The sequence below is a fragment of the Mesoplodon bidens genome (assembly GCF_964165515.1).
Source record: "Mesoplodon bidens genome assembly, chromosome: 1".
NCBI lineage: Eukaryota > Metazoa > Chordata > Mammalia > Artiodactyla > Ziphiidae > Mesoplodon > Mesoplodon bidens.
In genome coordinates this window covers 76703415-76724176 of record NC_138176.1, presented here as the reverse complement: position 1 = coordinate 76724176, position 20762 = coordinate 76703415, and the positions used below count along the sequence as shown (strand labels likewise).

Here is a 20762-nt window from a genome sequence, read left to right as displayed (position 1 = left end):
TACTTATAAAAGCCACCCTTGAGAATCCATCTAGTTTACTTTGGCCCGAATCCTCTATACAAACAAAGAGCGTTTTAAAATACTGCATATTCTTACAAATCCTATAAATAACTCGTACTGGAGAAAGGACTACTAGGGAAACAGGAACACAACAGCCTGCACCTTTGAGGGAGTGAGGAGGAGCAAACGCTTGGGGCGGGGCTTGAGCGTGGAGCTCGCCGCAGGTCATCTGCAGTTGCCTGGAGCCTCCCACGCCGGGACCGCCGCTCGTGCTCGGGATAGAATCTGACGTCTCCCCACGGCAGGATTCGGCTCTCCAAGGCGCCAGGCGGACGAGACCGGGTCCCCTGCCCTGCCCGGGCGCTCTTGCCTCGGCGAACTCCGTGTGAGGGAAAGGGGCCTTAACTCTGCGGGGGGCACTGCCACCACCGACTCCGTCCCACCCTCCGGCAGGCGGCGGGCAGGGAGCGCGGGCGCGGGGTGGGCGGGGGCGGGGGCGGGGGGAGGAAGGGGCGGGGCTGCAGCCCGGCTGCAGGAAGCGGAGGCCGTCGGGGCGTCGGTGCTGCGCGCTCTGCCGCGATGAGCTCGGTGCCGGTGCTCCGCGGGGCTCGCGGTGCAGGTAGGCGGCGGGTGCAGGGGGGGCGCGCAGGCGGGGGCGGGGACGCGGGCTCCTCCGGCTTTGCTCGGCGGCCGGAAGAAATTGAGGGTCTTGGAGGGAAGCGCTCAGCTCTGGTGGGCGCAGCTTAGCTTCTGGGCTCAGAAAAACAACTCGGGAACCTAGCCGCCGCCTCCTTTCGGTCCCTGGTGGCGGCGCCGAGCGCTGGGGCGTGCCCTGGCCGCTTTTGTCCTCCGGGCGCTGATCTCTTTCTAGCCGTCGGGGCTATTTAAACTTTAACTGCGCCTGGTCATAAGAAAGTTAACTTTTGGAGGTTGGATCTTGTTTTGTTTTCTCAATTCTCAGTCAGAAGAAGTGGTTGCCTGCAGTAACAATGGAGCGTGACCGGCCCGAGGCAGTCCCCGGGCAGAGAGGTCCCCGGGCTTGACCACTCTGAACCTAGAGACAAAATCCAGGCGTCGGCGGCTGCACAGCCACCATGGCTCTCCAGCCTCCAGGAAACCTGCAGTTGTTCGTGAATTTAAGTTAAAGCCACAGTAACTATTCTCTACAAAATAATCAACTGCTAAACGCATGCTTTAGAACGTTCTTCCCTGTCACTTATTGTTTTACTTATAAGGTTTAGAAATTCTGGCCATAGTAAAAAAAAAAAAAAAAAAAAGTGGGGGGTGGTTTGAAGCGCTGGCAGTCCAGTCGATGCAGAGCGCCTTTATTTCAGAGCTTTTTATTCTTCGCCGCACAAAACAAGCCTTTTGCCCCAGAGGCAAGTTGTAAAAGTCACCATGGTTGTTCAGGAGGAAGTGGCACTACCTTGATGGACAGTGCGAGGTCCAGTGGCCATTGCCCTTTTGGAACCAGTGGTGAGGGGTGGGAAGCAGGGGCAGGGGTCCAGGATGCTTGAGGGACCGCTAGTCACCGCATGTCGCCCACCATTCTTTTTATGGCTTCTTTCCTTTTCCTACTTGCTCCCTTTTCAGTCTCCACCCCACCCCTCTTCCAGTGTGTTCCAGGCCTGACATGAGTCACTCAAAGTAGAATTAATAAACCAATTGTTGATAGGGAATATGGGTAGATCTTCATAGATACTGCAGTGAATGAAGATGACAACCGTAGATGCTGAAGAAGTTGGGAGAAATGAACACTTAGTTTAGAAAGGTTTTTGGTCTCTCTCTGGTGGGAGTGGTTTTAACATGGTGACAGGGAGTGTAGGGACTTTGGAATCTACAGTCAGAACGGGGTCTTCAGTACCAACTCCTGGGCACTGACCTTGGACAAATCTCTTGCACTTTCTCTGTCTCACGGGGCCTGTGGAGCAGAGTGAGATAAAGTTATCTAAAGTGCCACGCCATCAACAAATGGTAGCTGGGGGCATTAACAGATTAAGGTGTGGAGGAAAAAGGAATGATTGATTGGTTTTGTAAAGACTAAACTTGTTTAAGGAGCAAAGAAGTCGTGGTTGCATTATGGTGGAGAGGAAAATTGCTTAAATCAGAGGCTAGGAGAGGGGAGAAGAGGTCAAGAGTCAGGTTTAGTGGCGGACCCATTTTTGATGAATAGATTGCAGATGAACAGGAATTTGTAAATGTTATATAGGGTATCTCCCTCATTAAGATTTATTTTCCCTATGTCAACAAAGCCAGTTTGTTTGTATTCATGCAGTACGATGATACTTGTTAAAGCGCACCCTTCCTGAAAGCTAGTCTGCTGGGTACATGCAGTTTAAAGTGACTGCGACAGAGTCGCATTGTATGTTCTCTGGAAGCAGGGTAAAATTGATCAACTCCAGGAAAAGTATTGGAACCTCAGTTCTAATGTCTGTCTTCATAGCTTTCTGTTCTGATTCAACAAACTGCTAGAACAGAGTGGCAGCTGGACTTGGTCAGTAATTGGTATTGTAGGATACAGGGTGCCTGTTTATAGCAGAGTGAAGGTTAGAGCCTGTGAGGATCAGAACTAAAGTTTTCACAGCCCAGTGTCTTTCTACATCTATCATGTTAACAGTGACAACAAAAAAAAACTTTAAAAAATGCCTCACTGAGATTGTCCTATCTGTTAACTTTGAAATTGAATGTCATTTTAAACAAATTAATCTTGAGTTACTTAAAACTGGCCATCTTTCCTAAGTCTGTAAGCTGAGGGCAGTATTTGAGATGACCCAAATGCACAGCATAAATTACATCCAGCCCAGGAGAATTGGGAAGCTCCTTCCTCAGACTGTGAAAAAGGAACTTTAAAGACCCAGTCGAGGGTACCTCTCCAGTGCTTTCACCCTCAAGGACTTGAGTTAGTTTGTTGACCGGCCAGTTGGCACAGCTTCCGCCAGGGACACTTCAAGCTGCCTTAGGCTCACTAGCCAACAAGGTGCAAAAGCTGGGAGAGGTGAACTGCTGGGTCTGCTACTACTCTGGGCATCACAGAAGAGACTCAGGTGCTCTCCAGCCTGTGCGGGTTCTTGGCCGGTGAAGGAGGTGATTGGCTTTCAGATATGGATTTAATGTGTTTAGTTTGAGTGGTTCTATTTCTTTATTGTATAATTGGTTTAAGGATAAGCACGTGAGGTTATTAAAGGGATCCTGGAACAGAAGCTTTTGGAAATGGAAGGAGAGAAAACCCTGCACTGCTCTGGTAGGGCAGTGTGGGGAGCAGGAAGTTACCCCGGTAGACACGGTGTGGAGCTCTTCAGGGAAGAGCAATTGTGGGGCAGGAGGCATCCCAGTTAGAACAGTGTGTGAGTAGGACGTAGCCCAGGAAGAGCAGGGTGTGGAAGTATCCCCAGTGGAGCACTGTCAGAAGTGGGAAGTGTCCCAGGGGGAGCAGTGTGTGGACTAGAAAGTATCATGATGTATCAGTGTGTTGTAGGAAGTCTTCTGGGTGGAGGAGTTTATGCGCTAGAAGAGCAGTGTGTTCACAAGGGCAGCATCCCTGAGTAGCGGGGAGTCTTAGTGGGAAGCATGCCCCATAGAGCCGTGTGGAGTGGGAAGCATCCCAGGAGAACAGCGTGTGGAGTAGGAAGCATCCTGGGTATGGCTGTTTGTGGAGTGGGAAGCGTAGGATGTACATTCAGTGGAGCCGTGCGTGGGGCAGGAGGTGTCCTAGGTGAGCACTGAGCGCAGGAGGGAAGTGTCCCTGGGCACAGCGCTGTTGAGGAGGAGGTATCCAGGTAAAGAGGTCTCTATTAAGGAACTCTGCTCCGGTGGAGCCCCGTCCTAGTAAGCAGTATGTCACAGAGAGCAGTGTGTGCAGTAGGAAAGGTAGGATGTATCCTCGGGCGAGCACTGAGTGGAGCCGGAAGTATCGCCGGTGGAAAGTGTGTGGAGAAGGAAGTGTCCTCCGTAGAGCAGTGTGTGGAGTGGGGAGAATTCTGGGTAGAGTGATCTGTAGAGTAAGAAGAGTAGGACGTGTCCCGGGGAGAGCGGTGTGCGGGTGTTTCCAGGTAACCTTGGTAGATCAGGGTGTGAAGTAGGAAGTCTCCAGGATAGAGCATGGTGTGCAATAGGATGTGTCCTAGGTAGGGCAGTACGTGGAGTCGAAGTATCCGTAGCAGAGCAGTGTGTGGACCACGAAGCATCCCAGTTTATCATTGTGTGGAGTCGGAAGTATTCTGAGTAGAGCAGTTTCTGTATCCCGGGTAGAACACTGTGTGGCACAGGAAGTAACCCTGGTAGAACGGGGTGTGTAGGAGGAGGTATCCTGTGCATAACTGTGGAATCGGAAGTATCCCCCAGAGAGCCGTGTGCTCACTGGGTCAGCATCCCAAGTAGAGGGGTGACTTATTAGGAAGCATCAGCTGTACAGCAGTGTGTGGGGTAGGACGTGTCCCCAGTAGAGCAGTGTGTGGAGAAGGAAGTGCCCTGGGAGCGGAGTAGGGCTGGAGGTTTCATGGTAGACTGGTGTGTGGTACAGGAAGTATTCTGGGTAGAGGAGTTGGTGGATCCCTGGAGAGCACTGTGCGTGGTAGGAAGTATCCCCAGTGTTGAGTGTGCAGAGCAGCAAGTGTTCTAGTAGAGAAGTGTGTGCAGTAAGTACTGTCCCTGGGAGGACAGTGTGTACAGCAGGAAGTATCCCCAGCATCAGTGTGTGGAGGAGGAAGAGTTCTGGTGGAACCGTGTATGAGCTACCGTGTAACCTTCGTAGAACAGTGGGTGGGGTCGGTGGGATCCCTTTTAGAACACTGCGTGGAGTAGGAAATCCCCCAGTAGAGCAGCTGTACAGTAGGGAAGTCCCCCTGGATAGAGGAGTGCTTGGTAGGAAGTATTCCCAGTAAAGCAGGGTGTGGAATATGAAGTATCCACCTTAGAGCAGGATGTGGAGTAGCACGGAAACTTTGGGAGCGAGGGGAGGATGCATTAGAGGCTGCTTTTGACTCCTCATTTTTGGTGTGAGTAAAAATCACCTTGGTAAAAATGCAGATTGTCCCCTTTCTCAGGATTCTGATTCTGTAAGTCAGGGTTAGGATCCAGGAATCTGCATTTTATCACCCAGGCCAGGAACTGATGCAAAAGGTTAAGAAAAAACTGATTGGGGCCTATGGCACAGGGGAAGGGGAAGGCCGCCGTGGGGTCTTGGCTGGAACGCTGGGTGCATTACGGGAGGAACCGGCTGAGAGTGACTGGTAAAGGGCCCTGGAGTTGAATTCCCCATCTCACCTCATCCTCCCTCCCTGGGCGGATTTTTGTCAGTGAGGAGACGTGAGGTTAGAACAGTCAGGCGTCAGGGAGAGACTCCAAGGAGAGAAGGGGACCCCACCCTCTTGACTAGGAGTTGATGGGTAGGAGTCTACCCTTAGGGTCTGTTGCGCTTCCTTCAAAGACCTCAACTGAGAGGTGCATCTTGCTATACTGTTGATATTGTATTACCTTCTCTCCCCTCCCCTCTTAAGCTCTTAAGTTTATCAGGTAAAAACAGATTTATGAGCGAATGGGCCCTTCTTGTAGAAGATGCTTAGACTGACTGTGCTGTCCAGTACAGAAGCCACTGGCCACACGTTTAAATTAATTTAATTGAGTTCCTCAGTTACACTAGCCACATTTCAAGCGCTCAAGACCACATGTGGCCAGTGGCTGCCCTATGGGACAGCTCTGGTGTAGGGAATTCTGTCATTGCAGAGAGCTCTGTTGCACAGCACTGTTCCCAGGAGTAGAGAGGGATTCAGTGAGAGGCTGTCTCGGGGGTGGGGAAGTCTGTTCGTGGGTCAAGAGCAGAGGGTCCCGATTACAGGGTCGTAAGTGCACGTGTCATTCAGGAGATCAAAGTCTGAGCCTTTGCCCCTTCCCTTCCTCCACCAAATGTCGACCTCTTCCAGGTGGCAGGGTAATCCAGTATTAACCACGCTCTGTTCAGTTCTCTTGCTTCACTTAATCCCTTCTCTGTTTCAGAGAATATTTGCAAAAACATTTTCTGCAATATCAAGCAATTTCATATTTCATTTGAGCTGCATAATCACAGAGCTACATTTGTTACTTTAGACATTTTGCAACAAATGTGTTTGAGTAATATTTTCTCCATTAAAAATTTTTTTTTTTATTTTCTCCATTTCTAATCTGTTTTATTTTGCACGTAAGAGTTGGGGGTGAGAAAAAATTGAGCTGTTAATTTATAGTTATTTGTTTATTTTTTTAACATCTTTATTGGAGTATAATTGCTTTAAAACGGTGTGTTAGTTTCTGCTTTACAACAAAGTGAATCAGCTATACGTATACATATATCCCCATATCTCTTCCCTCTTGTGTCTCCCTCCCTCCCACCCTCCCTATCCCACCCCTCTAGGTGGTCACAAAGCACTGAGCTGATCTCCCTGTGCTATGCGGCTGCTTCCCACTAGCTATCTATTTTACATTTGGTAATGTATATATAAGTCCGTGCCACTCTAATTTATTATTAATAGCACTTTCCCTTCCTTCCCCCTTACTCCTTCTCACATACTTTGACCTTTAAACTAACCAAGACAGAAGGGGCTTAAGAGTATAGGAGTCAAGGCAGCTGGGAGTTCCTGATGTGTTTTATGACCGTAAGTCAAACAGTATATTAACAAAACCCAACTTTTTTTTAATAGGTGAACAAAACATGACAGAAACAGATGCCTTCCCTATGAGGTAAAAATGTGCTCTTTACCAGTAAAGGTCTTTTCCTTTGGTGATCATGATCAGCCTACAGAAATCAAAGCAAGAAAGGGACCTGGGAGCTAGAAAGCAGAACTGAGAATGTCAGGTTTTAGCATTTGGAGGGTTGGTTTGTAGATGTGCAGGTTAGTGTAGGTGTGCTGCCCCTGGCTGTGAAGGGACCTAGACTGAGGTTCAAAATACTGAACAGTTGGGATGGCATGGGCCCTGGGGCTAGGCCTGGGCCAGGCCGTTGTCCTTGGTCACTGACTCCTGGAGACCTGGGGGAAAGACACCCATGCAGAGGGATTGGGTTAGGTGTAGGGGTGCTCAGGATGGCTGCTGTTACCCGTTGGTACAGGAATATTGGGTGGGCCAAAAAGCTTGTTCGCTTTTTTCCATTCAATGGCTCTCGTAGCACTTAGCTGTCTCTCATTAATTCAAAACAATTTTGTTAGATTGTATTGTGACAGCTGTCATATCAGCGTGCATTTGAAAAAAAACTTATCAAAATTGGTGAATCTTTGTGTAGCCATTTTAATATTGAAGATGGAAGGAAAAAAGCAACATTTCCAACATATTATGCTTTATTATTTCAAGAAAGGTAAAAATGCAACCGAAACACAAAGATTTGTGCAGCGTATGGAGAAGGTGTTGTGGCTGATCGAACGTGTCAGAAGTGGTTTGCGAAGTTTCGTGCTGGAGATTGCTCGCTGGACGATGCTCCACGGTCACGTAGACCAGTTGAAGTTGATAGCGATCAAATCGAGACATTAATTGAGGACAGTCAACGTTATACCACTTGGGAGATAGCTGACATACTCAAAATACCCAAATCAAGCACTGAAAATCATCTGCACCAGCTTGGTTATGTCAGTCACTTTGATGTTTGGGTTCCACATAAGTCAAGTGAAAAAAACCTTGACCGTATTTCCGCATGCGATTCTTTATGTAATTAAAACGTTCCATTTTTAAAACAAATTGTGACAGGTGACAAAAAGTGGATACTGCGCAGTAATGTGGAACGGAAGAGATCGTGGGGCAAGCAAAATGAGCCACCATCAACCACACCAAAGGCCGGTCTTCATTCCAAAGAAGGTGATGTTGTGTCTATGGTGGGATTGGAAGGGAGTTCTGTATTATGAGCTCCTTCCGGAAAACCAAACGATTCATTCCAACAAGTACTGCTCCCAGTTAGACCAACTGAAAGCAGAACTCGATGAAAGCGTCTAGAATTAGTCAACAGAAAATTCATAATCTTCCATCAGGATAACGCAAGACTGCATGTTCCTCTGATGACCAGGCAAATACTGTTACAGCTTGGCTGGGAAGTTCTGATTCATCTGCCGTATTCACCAGACATTGCACCTTCAGATCTCCATTTATTTCAGTCTTTACAAAATTCTCTTAATGGAAAAAATTTCAATTCCCTGGTAGACTATAAAAGGCACCTGGAACAGTTCTTTGCTCAAAAAGATTAAAAGTTTTGAGAAGATGGAATTGAAGTTGCCTGAAAAATGGCAGAAGGTAGTGTAACAAAATGGTGAATATGTTGTTCAATAAAGTTCTTGGTGAAGGTGGAAAATGTGTCTGTCTTTTACTAAAACTCCGAAGGAACTTTTTGGCCCACCCAGTATTTCAGGACTTTCCTTGCCAGTGTGGCTGGGAGGCTTCCCTCGGGCACACCAGTGGTCTGTCCACCTGGCAGAGGAGGAGGATGCAGCAGACCTCTATCTACTCTATATGTTGACCTTGGGCTTGGAGGAGCTCGTTATTTAATATGACTTAAGTGATTGTTTTTAAAACTTTTCATAAACAGAGAAGTGTTTGATCCGGCAGAAACGTACAAAATGGACCACAAGAGGAGAGGAATTGCTTTAATCTTCAATCATGAGAGGTTCTTCTGGCACTTAACCCTACCAGACAGGCAGGGCACCAGCACCGACAGAGACAATCTTAAGCGCAGGTAGTATGGTTTGATCTATATGTCAAGATGGTGAGATATTTAAGTGATAACTACTTATCAAAACTTGTCCACACTGATGAAATAACAGACAGAGCAAGAGTATTTGAGGATGAACCTCATTTGGGCACAGCCTCCCTTAAGAACTTGCCTGAATTTCCCCCCTAATCCTGTTCTATTAAATGTTAACATTCTTTGCATTGTTATAAATCTGTCTGCATAGTAGATGGCAGTATTGTAACTTAAATCAGTTATCATGAATAAATCCCTTCCTACCATGGGTTATCAAGGAAAACCATCATTGTCATATTTGATTTTTCTTTCTCTCTAAAGAAAACTCAATTTATATGTCATAAAAATGTGTACAGATTCTTCAAATAATTAGGGGTATGTGACAGCTTTGAATAGCTCATAAGCTAACATCCAATTTAATTTATCATCTCCAGGTTTTCAGATCTAGGATTTGAAGTGAAATGCTTTGATGATCTTAAAGCAGAAGAACTACTGCTCAAAATTCACGAGGGTAGGTATCAATAGTTTTCTTATTCATATTCCTCCGATGGGATTGAGTAGTTTTCAGTTATCCTATGTGTAAAGATAGGTCCAAATAGTTAACCGTACTGTGAAAAAGGCTTGTCAGTTAATTGAGCATGGGTTATAGGTTTTGGTTGCGCTTCTCTGATTGTGTTACCTACCAGATTTAGAGACCTTTGCAAAGTATTATGCCTCCAAAGTTACAGTCTATATACCACTAGTTACAGTCTGTTACTCTAAAAATGAATGAAATGATCTTTTCATTTGGCAATTAAAAGCCAAAAATGCAAATACTACAGATGCTGGGTAGTTATTTTTTAATTGACTCCTTCCATACCCAAGTTTTTTACTGGCTTCATAATACTGTTGATTTATATACATTATCTCTTAATTTCTACATCACTATGCAGTAGTAGGTAAATTAACAACTTACGTTTGTAATAATCACTACATGTCGTGGATTTTTAAGTAATTTGTCAATGGACTATTATAACATTTACATAATTAAACTTTCTTCCGAGCTTTTTTTAAAATTGAGGTATAATTGACATATAACATTAGTTTCAGGTATACAGCATAATGATTTGATATTTGCATACATTGGGAAACGATCACCACAGGAAGTCTAGTGACCATCTGTCACCATACGTACTTACAAAGACTGTCCTTTCTTGTGATGAGGACTTTTGAAGATCTCCTCTCTCGGCAGCTTTCCAGTATGCGATACCGTATTGTTAACTACAGTCATCATGCTGTCCGTTACATCCCCGGGACTTAACGTATTTGTGTAACTGGAAGTTAGTACCTTCTGCCCCCTCCCCCACTTTGCCACACCCACCCCACCCCAGCCTCTGCCCCAGCAGCCACCAGTCTGTTCTCAGCATCTTTGAGGTTGGTCGCCTGCTTGCTGGCTGCTGTTTTGGATTCCACATATAGTGAGACCACGTCTTTCTCTGCCTTCTCTCACTTAGCATAATGCTCTCAGGATTCAGTCATGTTGTTGCAAATGGCGAGATTTCTTTTCTTAATGGCTGAATGGTAAGCCACTGTATATACACACGTTTTTTTTATCCATTCATCCATTGTTGGACATTTAGGTTGCTTCCATATCTTGGCTGTTGTAATAATTGCTGCAATGAATATGAGGGTTCATATATCTTTTCAAATGAGCATTTTTGTTGTCTTCGGATAAATACCCAGAAGTGGAAGTGCAGGATACAGTAGTTCTATTTTTAATTTTTTGAGGAACATCATACCAGAGTTCTTCTTTAACCTGTAAATAATTTCAACTGGCTGCTTACTAGGTTTTCTACTTTGCTTGCTCCTCAGCTTTGGAGGACACCACTCTCCTGTCTTAATACTCTTTCGGAAGCTCTGAGCGCCGCGGACATATAGTGAAGGTGCTGCACTCCTTGGAGGAGCAGCAACACATAGGGAGGTGTTATGTAGTAGGTTTGGGGTCTTTCCAGAAGGTCTCTGCTGACTCAAAGAAACTTATATTGCCAAAATGACTTGGATCTTTTAAGGGCGTTCCCCACAATAATCCCTTTAGGTTTTCCATGTCATTATTCTGTGTTTTAGGAGAGCTAACAAAATCTGTTCACCTCTATTACTTTGAACTGTAATAATTTGGATTTTTAAAAAATCAGATATAGTATGGTATAAATTATTGCTTGACTAAATACTAAAATAAGTTGTGTTTCATTACAGAGATTTTATATTATAATAACATATTTTCCCCTCCTTCAACTGTATGTATGTAACTTTATTCTAATATTAGTAAATTAAATTTTTAGATGTAGATAATAAGCACCTTATTTTCATTTCTAAATAACTTTTGGGGGCCTTTTTAGCATCAACCGCTAGCCATGCAGACGCCGATTGCTTTTTGTGTGTTTTCCTGAGTCATGGTGAAGGGAACCACATCTATGCATATGATACCAAGATTGAAATTCAGACACTGACTGGCTTGTTCAAAGGAGACAGGTGTCAGAGCCTGGTTGGAAAACCCAAGATATTTATCATTCAGGTATGACTGATTATGTTATAGTCTTAATTATCAAGGCCGTGGTTCCGTACGTGTGACTAGAAAGAACTAAAGCTGATTTTGGAAGTAACTTTCTCCAGTAATCAGATAGGCTCTTTTTGAATCCTAGCCAGAGTCACAGTTTGAGCTGTTAGTATTCTTTCTTAACATAAAGATTCTCAGTATCTTTATTACTCGGATTGACGTTGGAAATGACTCAAAATAACGAATGTGCTGCTCCCTGGCCCAGCTCAGTGTCAAGGCAGAGCTGCTGGACGAGCATCTGCTGGTGGGCAAGTGCAGTGCAGGGCCACCTGTTCAGACCAGGTTTGGTTTGGGGGCTGGAGAGCGTGCTAGCCGGTGGGAAGAATGTGGGCATAAAGACTTCTAGTCCTAGTTGCTTCATCCTTTCATCGTCCTTTCACATTTTCCCTTAGGCCAAGATGCGGTTACCCACTGCCAAACTGGTATCAGGGATAAAAATATTTGGGGGCTTGAATAACATCATTTGGTACCTCAATAAGGATTCTGAACAAAAAAGAGAATTCCTCACGTTCCAGGGCTGCAATCCTCTATTTCCATGAACGGCATGGAGGACACAGCCACGTTTCACACCCTGCCGTACCCTGAGGAAGGGAGTAGGGGGGCTATAAAAAAAAAAAAAAAGTCAAGGATGGCTCCCTGGTTTCATGTTTGGACAGCTGCACTGGGGTGTCTGTGGGACATGTCGTTGGAGATACAGGTCTAGAACTTGAGAAAGGCAGCCTGGATTAGAGAAATAAGTTTGGGAGTAATGAGGGGATGGGTGGGTGGTACTGGAAGGCATGGGAGTAGATGAGTTTCCCCATGTCAAGTAAAGCCTGGAAAACGGGTGTAGAGGGAATTCCGTGGCAGTCCAGAGGTTAGGACTCAGTGCTCTCACTGCCAGGGCCCCGAGTTCAATCCCTGGTCGGGGAACTAAGATCCTACAAGTCGCGGAGCAACTAAGCCGGTGTACCACAACTACTGAGCCTGCGCTCTAGAGCCACGAGCCACAGCTACAGAAGCCCGCGCGCCTAGAGCCCGTGCTTCGCGGCAAGAGAAGCCACCGCAATGAGAAGCCCGCGCACCACAACAAAGAGTAGCCCCCGCTCGCCAAAACTAGAGAGAAAAGCCCGCCTGCGCACAGCAACGAAGACCCAACGCAGCCAAAAAGTAAATAAATATTAAAAAAAAAAAAATGACAGGCGAGGCTGCTCGTGAAAAAGGGAGTGGCCAGCACTGTCAGACAGGAGAATTGGAAATAACTCAGGGGCCACAAAGGAGGAAAATGTTTTGCCAAGTTATTTAGTTCATTTCTCTATGCCTCAGGTTCTTCATCTGTGACACAGGGATGAAATAGCACTGGCTCATGGGGTGGTTGAGAGGATAAAACAATCTGGCCTAACATGAAAAACACTTCGAACAGTGCCTGGCACGTGGCAGGCCCCCGGTAAAGGCTGGCTCTTATTCTTGCTGCAGCTGATTTGGCGAGTGATGGCACTGAGTTCTATGTGTTCTACATTCCATTTAGGAAGACAGTTGAAAATAAGGTCTGAAAATAAGCCTGGTAATACTATATAAGATCAAAATCTCCCTGTAAAAAATAGGATGTTAGGGATCTTCTATTTATATGCTAACTCTGAGATCCATCCGAACTGTTTCTTTTAAAGCTTCTAATTCTTCAGCCATTTCAGAATTGATGAATGCATTTATAATACTACAGCAGAATCCTGTTAGAGCACTGTATTCAGTTTACTGGGGCTCCCAGAACAAAGTACAGGCATAACCTCACTTTATTGCACTTTGCAGATAGTGCTTTTTTTTTTTTTTTTTTTTAACAAATTGAAGGTTTGTGGCAACCCTGTGTTGATGCCATTTTTCCAACAGCATTTGCTCACTTCATTTCTGTGTCATATTTTGGTAATTTTCATATTTCAAACTTTTTCATTCTTATATTTGTTATGATTGTGATTTTGACATTACTATTGCAAAAAGATTATGACTAGCTGAAGACTCAGGTGTGGTTAGCATTTTTTAGCAATAAAGTATTTTTTAATTAAGGTCTGTACTTTTAGACATAATGCTATTGCACACTTAATAGACTACAGTATAGTGTAAACATAACTTTTATATGCACTGGGAAACCAGAAAATTCATGTGACTCACTTTATTGCAATACTCACTGTGTTGCTGTAGTCTGGAACCGAATCTGCAATCTCTCTGAGGTCTGCCTGTACACAAACTGGGTAGTTTAGACAAGAGAAATTTATTTTCTTGCGGTTCTGGAGGTTAGAAGTCTGAGATCAAGGTGTCAGCAGGGTTGATTTCTTCTGAGGCCTCTCTCCTTGCCTGGGAGGTGGCTTCTGTTCACATGGTCTTTCCTCTGTGCATGTCTGTGTCCTGGTCTCTTTTTATAAGGACACCAGTCATAGTGGGTTAGGGCCCACCAATAGGACCTCATTTTACCTTAATTATCTCTTTAAAGGCCATATCAGCAAATACAGTCACATTTGAAATACTGGGGGTTATATGTTATATATTGAAGTCTTTAGTGTATAAATCGGGGAGGGACAAAATGCAGCCCATAATAGTTATTTGAGTAGAAATTAATGTTAGCCCTTGTGTGAGTCAGAATTAGTAAGAGTTTGAGCCCTCACTTTAAAGTAGGAGCAAAAGGTAGGAGGCACATTAATAGATGTCCCCTCAGGTCATGTGGTGTCATTTTGACCCTTAACAATTTATGGCGGCCGCTTGGCAAGGAAAACCCAATCTGGGAATATATTACCTGATTATATAGAAACACTTAGGGACATACTATAGCTTTTAAAAGAAAGGGTGACTCTTGGTGCTATGGTGTGGGTAATCCCTAAGAAACTGTAAAACCACAGATGCTTTCCCTTTTACAGTGTACCATTCAATCAACATTAACTATAGGAAAACATAAGTAGGAAAAAAACCTGTCAGCTTTGGCCTGCTCTAAACCTGAATGCATTGTTTCTGAAGCGCCTATAAAGTGGCTTCTGTTGATGTTGCAGTGGAGGCGTACTGAATCACACATTCACTGTGAACATGACGCATTGGGAAGAATAGCTAAGTAAAGGAGGGGATTTTCCTCCTTGTCTCGTAGGCATGTCGGGGAAACCAGCACGATGTGCCAGTCATCCCTTTGGATGTAGTGGATCATCAGACAAACAAGCTGAATGTCAACATAACCCAGGTGGATGCAGCCTCAGTTTATACACTTCCTGCTGGAGCAGACTTCCTCATGTGTTACTCTGTGGCAGAAGGTGTGTGGCTGTTTAATACAAATGTATAATTGGCTTTCTTGGCTAAGTTCCTGTAAGTTTCACGTTGGCTTGATTTAGCTGAGGTCTTTCTAATGGGGCATGTAATTTGGTCATGAAGCTCAGAGGCTTAATGGATCTTTGTGCCATGTGATCAGAGTGATATCTAAAAGTATAAAATACCTTATAGAAAAATCCTTCCTGAGAACTATGTTAAATAAAGCTACAAGGCTAATTATATTGAATATTAGCAGCAGAATATGTCAATTACTGATGGTGACACTGCTTTTGTGGTAACACTCACGGAAAACGTTGAAAAATATTCTGATGACAGTTGTTCTCTGCTCTTGCAGTAAATAATTTTATGTTTTTCTTTTTTCTAATCGCTTGTCTCAGAAATCATTGCCTGCTTACTACTATCTTGGGAATTTTTAGGAAAGGGAGAAAATTACATAGCATTAACCCTATTTTTATAGAACTGTATGGAATTAATCATTTTTCCCACATGAGAATAGTCAACAGACAAAACTTTTAAAACTGTATCACGGCACATCTTAGTCTTCTCCAAGGATTTTTAAGAACTCAGACTTTTTAAAGGTGTTTTTCTGTCACAGTAAGTGACCAGAAAACTTCAGTGGCTCTCCTATCTATCTTTTTCAGGTTATTATTCTCATCGGGAAACTGTGAATGGCTCGTGGTACATTCAAGATTTGTGCGAGATGCTGGGAAAATTCGGGTCCTCCTTAGAGTTCACAGAACTCCTCACGCTGGTGAACAGGAAAGTTTCTCAGCGCCGAGTGGACATCTGCAGAGACCCAAGTGCAATTGGAAAGAAGCAGGTGCCCTGCTTTGCCTCAATGCTAACTAAAAAGCTGCATTTCTTTCCAAAATCTAAATGATTGATAGGTGCTATTTTGTTTTATGTATCTGTATTTTTATATAAAGAAATATCACTAGGTTGAAGCAAGTTAAATGGTGCAGCAATTTTAAATGTCTTAAGCTTTAATGAGAGAACTTTACAAAAAAATAGCTCATATTGGACACGGTGAAGGGGTTTGACATATGTAGAAATGAAATCCTCAGGGAATTCCTATAAATAAAAATCCACAAGCATTTGTAATACTTGACTTTTGTAGTAAATTGCAAGGTTACTCAAAATACCTGACTGATTTAACTTGTATTTTGTGACTTTTTATAAAACTTTATAATGTTTTTAAAAGTTTTTGAACCTAGTAATTCATTGTTTTCCTTTAATATCTGAAATTCATTCTTTATTAAATTTTTCAAATTCACATTCTTACTCATTTGTGTAATTTATCGATGACTTGTTTTACTTGGTCATATAAATTAATCAACATATGAATTATCACTTTTTATATAGGACTTTAACTCTCACTTAAAAAAAGAAAATGAGCCTTCAAGAACTATTACATGGCATTTTGAGGGAGAAATATGAAACACAGTTAATTCTTAGTCAGTAGAGGCTACACACTTGCAAAGTTTGATTCTGTCAGTATCTTGCATGTTAGTTACTATGCACTGTCCGGCAGTCCCACTCACAGACCATCATCATGTTCATGGAATAATAGATGTTACCTTTTTTTTTTTTTGGCTGTGCCACACGGCATGTGGCATGCAGGATCTTAAGTTCCCCGACCAGCGAATGGACCCGTGCCCCCTGCAGTGGGAGCTCGGAGTCTTAACCACTGGACCACCAGGAAATTCCCAGATGTTACTTTTAAGGTTCAGTTCTTACTAATATGATATGTAAATTTTGAGTAATATGTTTTGTTAATAACCTGCCGGAGGCTGAATATGATTAGAAGTTTGGGCTTTGATAGCAAACTTGTGAGTTGCTAGTTCAGAAGCAGTAGTTTGCCTGTGCTGTTTCAGTTGTAGTTCAAAACACGTGCCAACTATATGCTAAGGTCAGTGGGACATTTATACCTTTTTTTGTGGTCATGACAGGTCATGACATGTGGTCATGTCAGTTGAACATTGTACCTTTCCTTTAACCCCCGACCCACAGGTGCTGCCGGCTCTTCTTGCAAGAGCAAATGACTACAGAAGCTCTCCTCAGTTCATCCAGTGAACATGGGCCTGGCCCTCTAGGCAAAGAATATACAGCTTTGGTTACTTAAGAGAATTTAGCTCATGTTATTAAAAAGCTGAACAAACCCCCCTCACACACACACACACACATTCATTTTTTTTTTCCCTTGAATGTAATCAAAGGTTTATCTGAATAAAATCCTCTTGTACAGATGCAGTGACATTGGTACCTACATATCTGGGCATCAAAATGCCATCAGATTTGAGCTGTGGAAGCCATAGGGACACAGTTGAATTTTGTTTTTAACAGTTGTCTCAGGATAAAACAATCCTTTTGTAATAAAACTAACGCGTAATTTGGATTCCTTTAGTTTTAGTTCCAATCTGTTTAACTTACAACTTGGAACTTGAGTAGAAATTTCATACTCTGTTTATGTTAATAACTGATCTATAAAGGTTTAACATAAATGAAGTGTCTCATTTGAGAAACTACAGTTTAAATACTAAAAAGGTCAGAGAGTCTTGCCTCTGATCACTGAGCTGTCATCCCCTGGGTACTCAGAAGTCAGTTTCACCTGTCATAAAGTAAGTACAATGTGACCTACATGTAGCTCCTTCTCTGAAGAATTAAACTTTATTTTACTTTGCCAAGTGGGAAGATCCAAGTCAAAGGGAGCTATCTTTACTAAGAATTAATTCATTTTTCGCATGACAAATTTTCTGAAGCCCTAAAAACACAGAAGTGTTCTTTGAGAATTGTCTTTCACATTCTAGTTCAGGGGTCAGTAAAATTTTTCTGTAAAGAGCCAGAGAGTAACTATGCTGGGCTTTGCAGGCGTGCTGTCTCTGCTGCAGTTAACCCTGCTGCTATAGTGTGAGAACAGCCACAGTCAGTGCATCAGTGGGCATAGTTGTGTTCCAATAAAACTTTATATACAAAAATAGGCTCCAGTCTACCCTTTTTCCCCAGGTCTTCCTTTAGACAGTTTGAGAATTCAGAAGCCATCCTTTCTACTTTCCTAGTCTCAGCTTTTCCCCAGCACTATACATGAAATTTCCACAGACCTTAAACCTGTCTCTCTTGGGTACCTCATAGGAGCCAGGTATTCTTGGCACTTGGGATGGATGCATCAGTGAATAAAGCAAACAACACTCCCTGTTCTTTCATTATATTGACAGTCTTGTCTTCCTGGGAATAGAGTTTCTCAAACGCAGAACATGTCCTAAGAATTTGTCATAATACTTAACCTGGTGATACTCATTATAAAAACATATGAGTGCATATTCTTAGCTTGTTAATAAAACACACTAATATACTGCTAATTCAGCATCTCCAGGTTTCAGAGATACTGATACAAACCAGCAGGTGATCACAGTGTGTTGCTCTACTTAAGGTGTAGGAAGTTTGAATCTGATTAGGTTGAAAGATATACCCTGAAAACACTGGTATCTTTTTTAAGCAAATCTCTTAATATCGGTGTCATCATTACCCTTTCTGTCCCATAGTCAAACATGTAAAAGGTGACATCCTGATGGATTAAATACCATGAGTTGTACATATATAAAGATTTATGATCTACTATGAGTAGATGCTTAAATCTTTTCTAGGGACTTCCCTGGTGGCGCAGTGGTTGGGAGTCCGCCTGTCAATGCAGGGGACACGGGTTCGATCCCTGGTCCGGGGAAGATCCCACATGCCACGAAGCAACTAAGCCCATGTGCTGCAACTACTGAGCCTGCTGCGCTCTACAGCCCGTGAGCCACAACTACTGAAGCCTGTGCACCTAGAGCTCATGCTCCGCAACAAGAGAAGCCACCGCAATGAGAAGCCCGCGCACCGCAATGAAGAGTAGCCCCTGCTCGCCCCAACTAGAGGAAGCCCGCGCACAGCAACGAAGACCCAATGCAGCCAAAAATAAATAAATAAATAAATAAAAGAAAAATCTTTTCTAGCTGTGTGCACTTGGGCAAATTAACCTCTCTGAACCTGTTTCCTTATTATTAAATTGGGATTAAAAACAGCTACCTCCTAGGATTATAGGATTACAAATAATACATATGTGAAGTGCCTAGAACAGTACCTGACAACAAATGATAAACAGTATCTAAGTAAATATTACTTACGATGAAACATTTCAAATGACATTTTATAATAATTTAAACTATATTTAATGATAAAAATCTTGCAACTACTGTGAATTTAAAAAGAAATTAATGACCAGATGATTCTAAATGAAGCCTAAGAATCAAAGTGAAGCCAAGAACACTGACCATTTCACCTCCGCACGGGAATGACACAGGACAGGCTGACAAAGCTTCTTAAATGCTGAACTGTAATAGCAGCAGCTTTGATTTTGACAGACGCATCCAAGCTCCTTCCAGCAGTAAACCTCAACAAGCCGTGAAAATCCACAAACTGAAAATCTCAAATGAGAACATCAAAGAATACCTGTGTTTTGCAAGCATTTTTTTTTATTAACAAGAGATTGAAACAGTCAAATTCAAATGAACTATGGGATGAAAGTTCCAGTTGCTAAGTTGCAAAATGAACACATAATGGAAAAATTAATTGACATTTAAAAATGTAAGATTACTTCTTTTCACCGAATTCCTCTACTTGCATCGCAGATAGAGTGGCGCACCCGTCTCAGGGCTTCAGTAGCCTGTCCATGGGAAGAAGAGGAGGCACTGATCAAAGAGGACCACAAACGTATCAGATTACTGTTCACAAGGAATTCTATACTTTTAACGTCTCCTTAGGTCAATATATAGATCTAAACTATGAGTGGAAACTGTCTACAATATTTCAATTTATGTGGATCCTTTTGTAAAAGATAAGTTTAGAGTTTCTAGTTCATCCTTATAGTTCTTGTAATGTTAGTTTTCCCCTTTACAGTGGTTTTTCCAGTTTATAAAAAAACATTACTCTGACCTATCAGTTTCCCTTTTTTTCCCTCAACTTTATTACCTTAAAAAAAGCAACAACAACTTTACAGTTTGCTACTCTAAATCTTCAATGCCCAGTGCTATAAACTAGTTGAAAGAACATTCCTTAGCCTTCACGGATTGGATCATTTAAATGCAAAAGTATCCACTAAATTAAAAAAAAAAAGGATCATTATATTTTTCCTAAGTAATGATTATATGGAATTTAAACATATTTTTTAAAGGCTCGCTATCTCCAATTTTTGGACTACAAATTCTTGTTACATACTTCCTTTTTTTAAATTTCAGGGATGGGTAGTTTAGAAGTTACGGGTAACAAAAGATATGATGATTACTGGCTATTAAATGATCATGGATTGAGCAGTAAAAGATATTTCTACCAAAACTTTTTTCTTATAAAATTACTAAGAAAAATTTAAAAAGCTAATGAGTCCACTGGGAGGCCAGAGGTAAAAGCTGCCTAGGAAACAGATTATAGGGAAGTGCTCCAGAGCACAGGATCCAAACTTTGAGCTTCATACCTTGGTTTCCCCACTTTCTAACCGTGTATAACCTCTGTTTTCACATCTGAAAGAAGGAAATGATGAAAGGAGAAATACCATATTGATTCTATTTTTAAGGAGAAGAAACTTGTAAAAACCTTTCGAGAGCTTAATAAAATTGTTTATCAGAGTGCTCATCTTCCTAAAATTCTACTTTCTTTTAGTTCTTAATAGTTACAGAATCTGCAATTGAGCTTGATATTGGACTTTGTTCTTTAAAAACACATATTCACTTAGAGATAGATTTCTATTGAAAACTGTTATTTTACTATCTCAAAGTCATTTAAGACATTTTTCCATATACATTTAAAGCTATGCCAATGTAGAATACAGATAACAAGAATAAAACTGTAGGAAATTAGTATCAGGACATGTCCGCTGTTTCACTGAACAAAACCACAATACAGAGAAGCCTGTGCAGGACCAAGATTTAACCCATGAGGATGAGCCACCGATTGTATTTCCCTGACACTAAATTCTGGCTCCCAAACAAGACCAGCTATAAGATGTGGTATTTGCAATAAGGTACCTTAGCAAGATCTTCTTTTAACTTGTTGTACTGCACCACATCAAAATGCTGTTGCTTTGATTTCTTATGGAAGAAGTGAAGAAACTGCCTACTCTTAATAGCTGAGTAAGTATAATCCTGGAAAAAAAAAAAAGACAAAAAACCAGAACCG

General features: G+C 42.6%; 2 protein-coding genes across 6 annotated transcripts in view; one reads left to right on the top strand and one right to left on the bottom strand.

Annotated features, from left to right (window-relative positions):
* Nucleotides 1-235: 235 nt before the first annotated feature.
* CASP6 (caspase 6) lies at nucleotides 236-15842 on the top strand. Of its 5 annotated transcripts, none has more exons than XM_081247079.1 (8): nucleotides 236-385; nucleotides 962-1152; nucleotides 6669-6708; nucleotides 8534-8680; nucleotides 9124-9200; nucleotides 11065-11240; nucleotides 14386-14545; nucleotides 15203-15842. In XM_081247079.1, the coding sequence occupies exons 3-8, from the start codon at nucleotides 6680-6682 to the stop codon at nucleotides 15439-15441; spliced, it is 828 nt and encodes a 275-aa protein (XP_081103205.1). In that variant the 5' UTR covers nucleotides 236-385; nucleotides 962-1152; nucleotides 6669-6679; the 3' UTR covers nucleotides 15442-15842. The 5 variants fall into 5 exon arrangements, with proteins under 5 accessions (XP_081103205.1, XP_081103207.1, XP_081103203.1 ...); XM_081247080.1 differs by lacking the exon at nucleotides 236-385 and adding an exon at nucleotides 540-619 and having other exon boundaries at nucleotides 962-1126; XM_081247078.1 differs by lacking the exon at nucleotides 236-385 and adding an exon at nucleotides 540-619.
* Nucleotides 15843-19058: 3216 nt separating this feature from the next.
* Nucleotides 19059-20762, bottom strand: part of MCUB (mitochondrial calcium uniporter dominant negative subunit beta) — a 91060-nt gene continuing 89356 nt past the window's right edge. Inside the window, 3 exon segments of the mRNA XM_081225625.1 lie at nucleotides 19059-19227; nucleotides 19229-19257; nucleotides 20612-20728. Coding sequence (XP_081081751.1) covers nucleotides 19185-19227; nucleotides 19229-19257; nucleotides 20612-20728 — 189 coding nt within the window. The 3' untranslated portion in view covers nucleotides 19059-19184.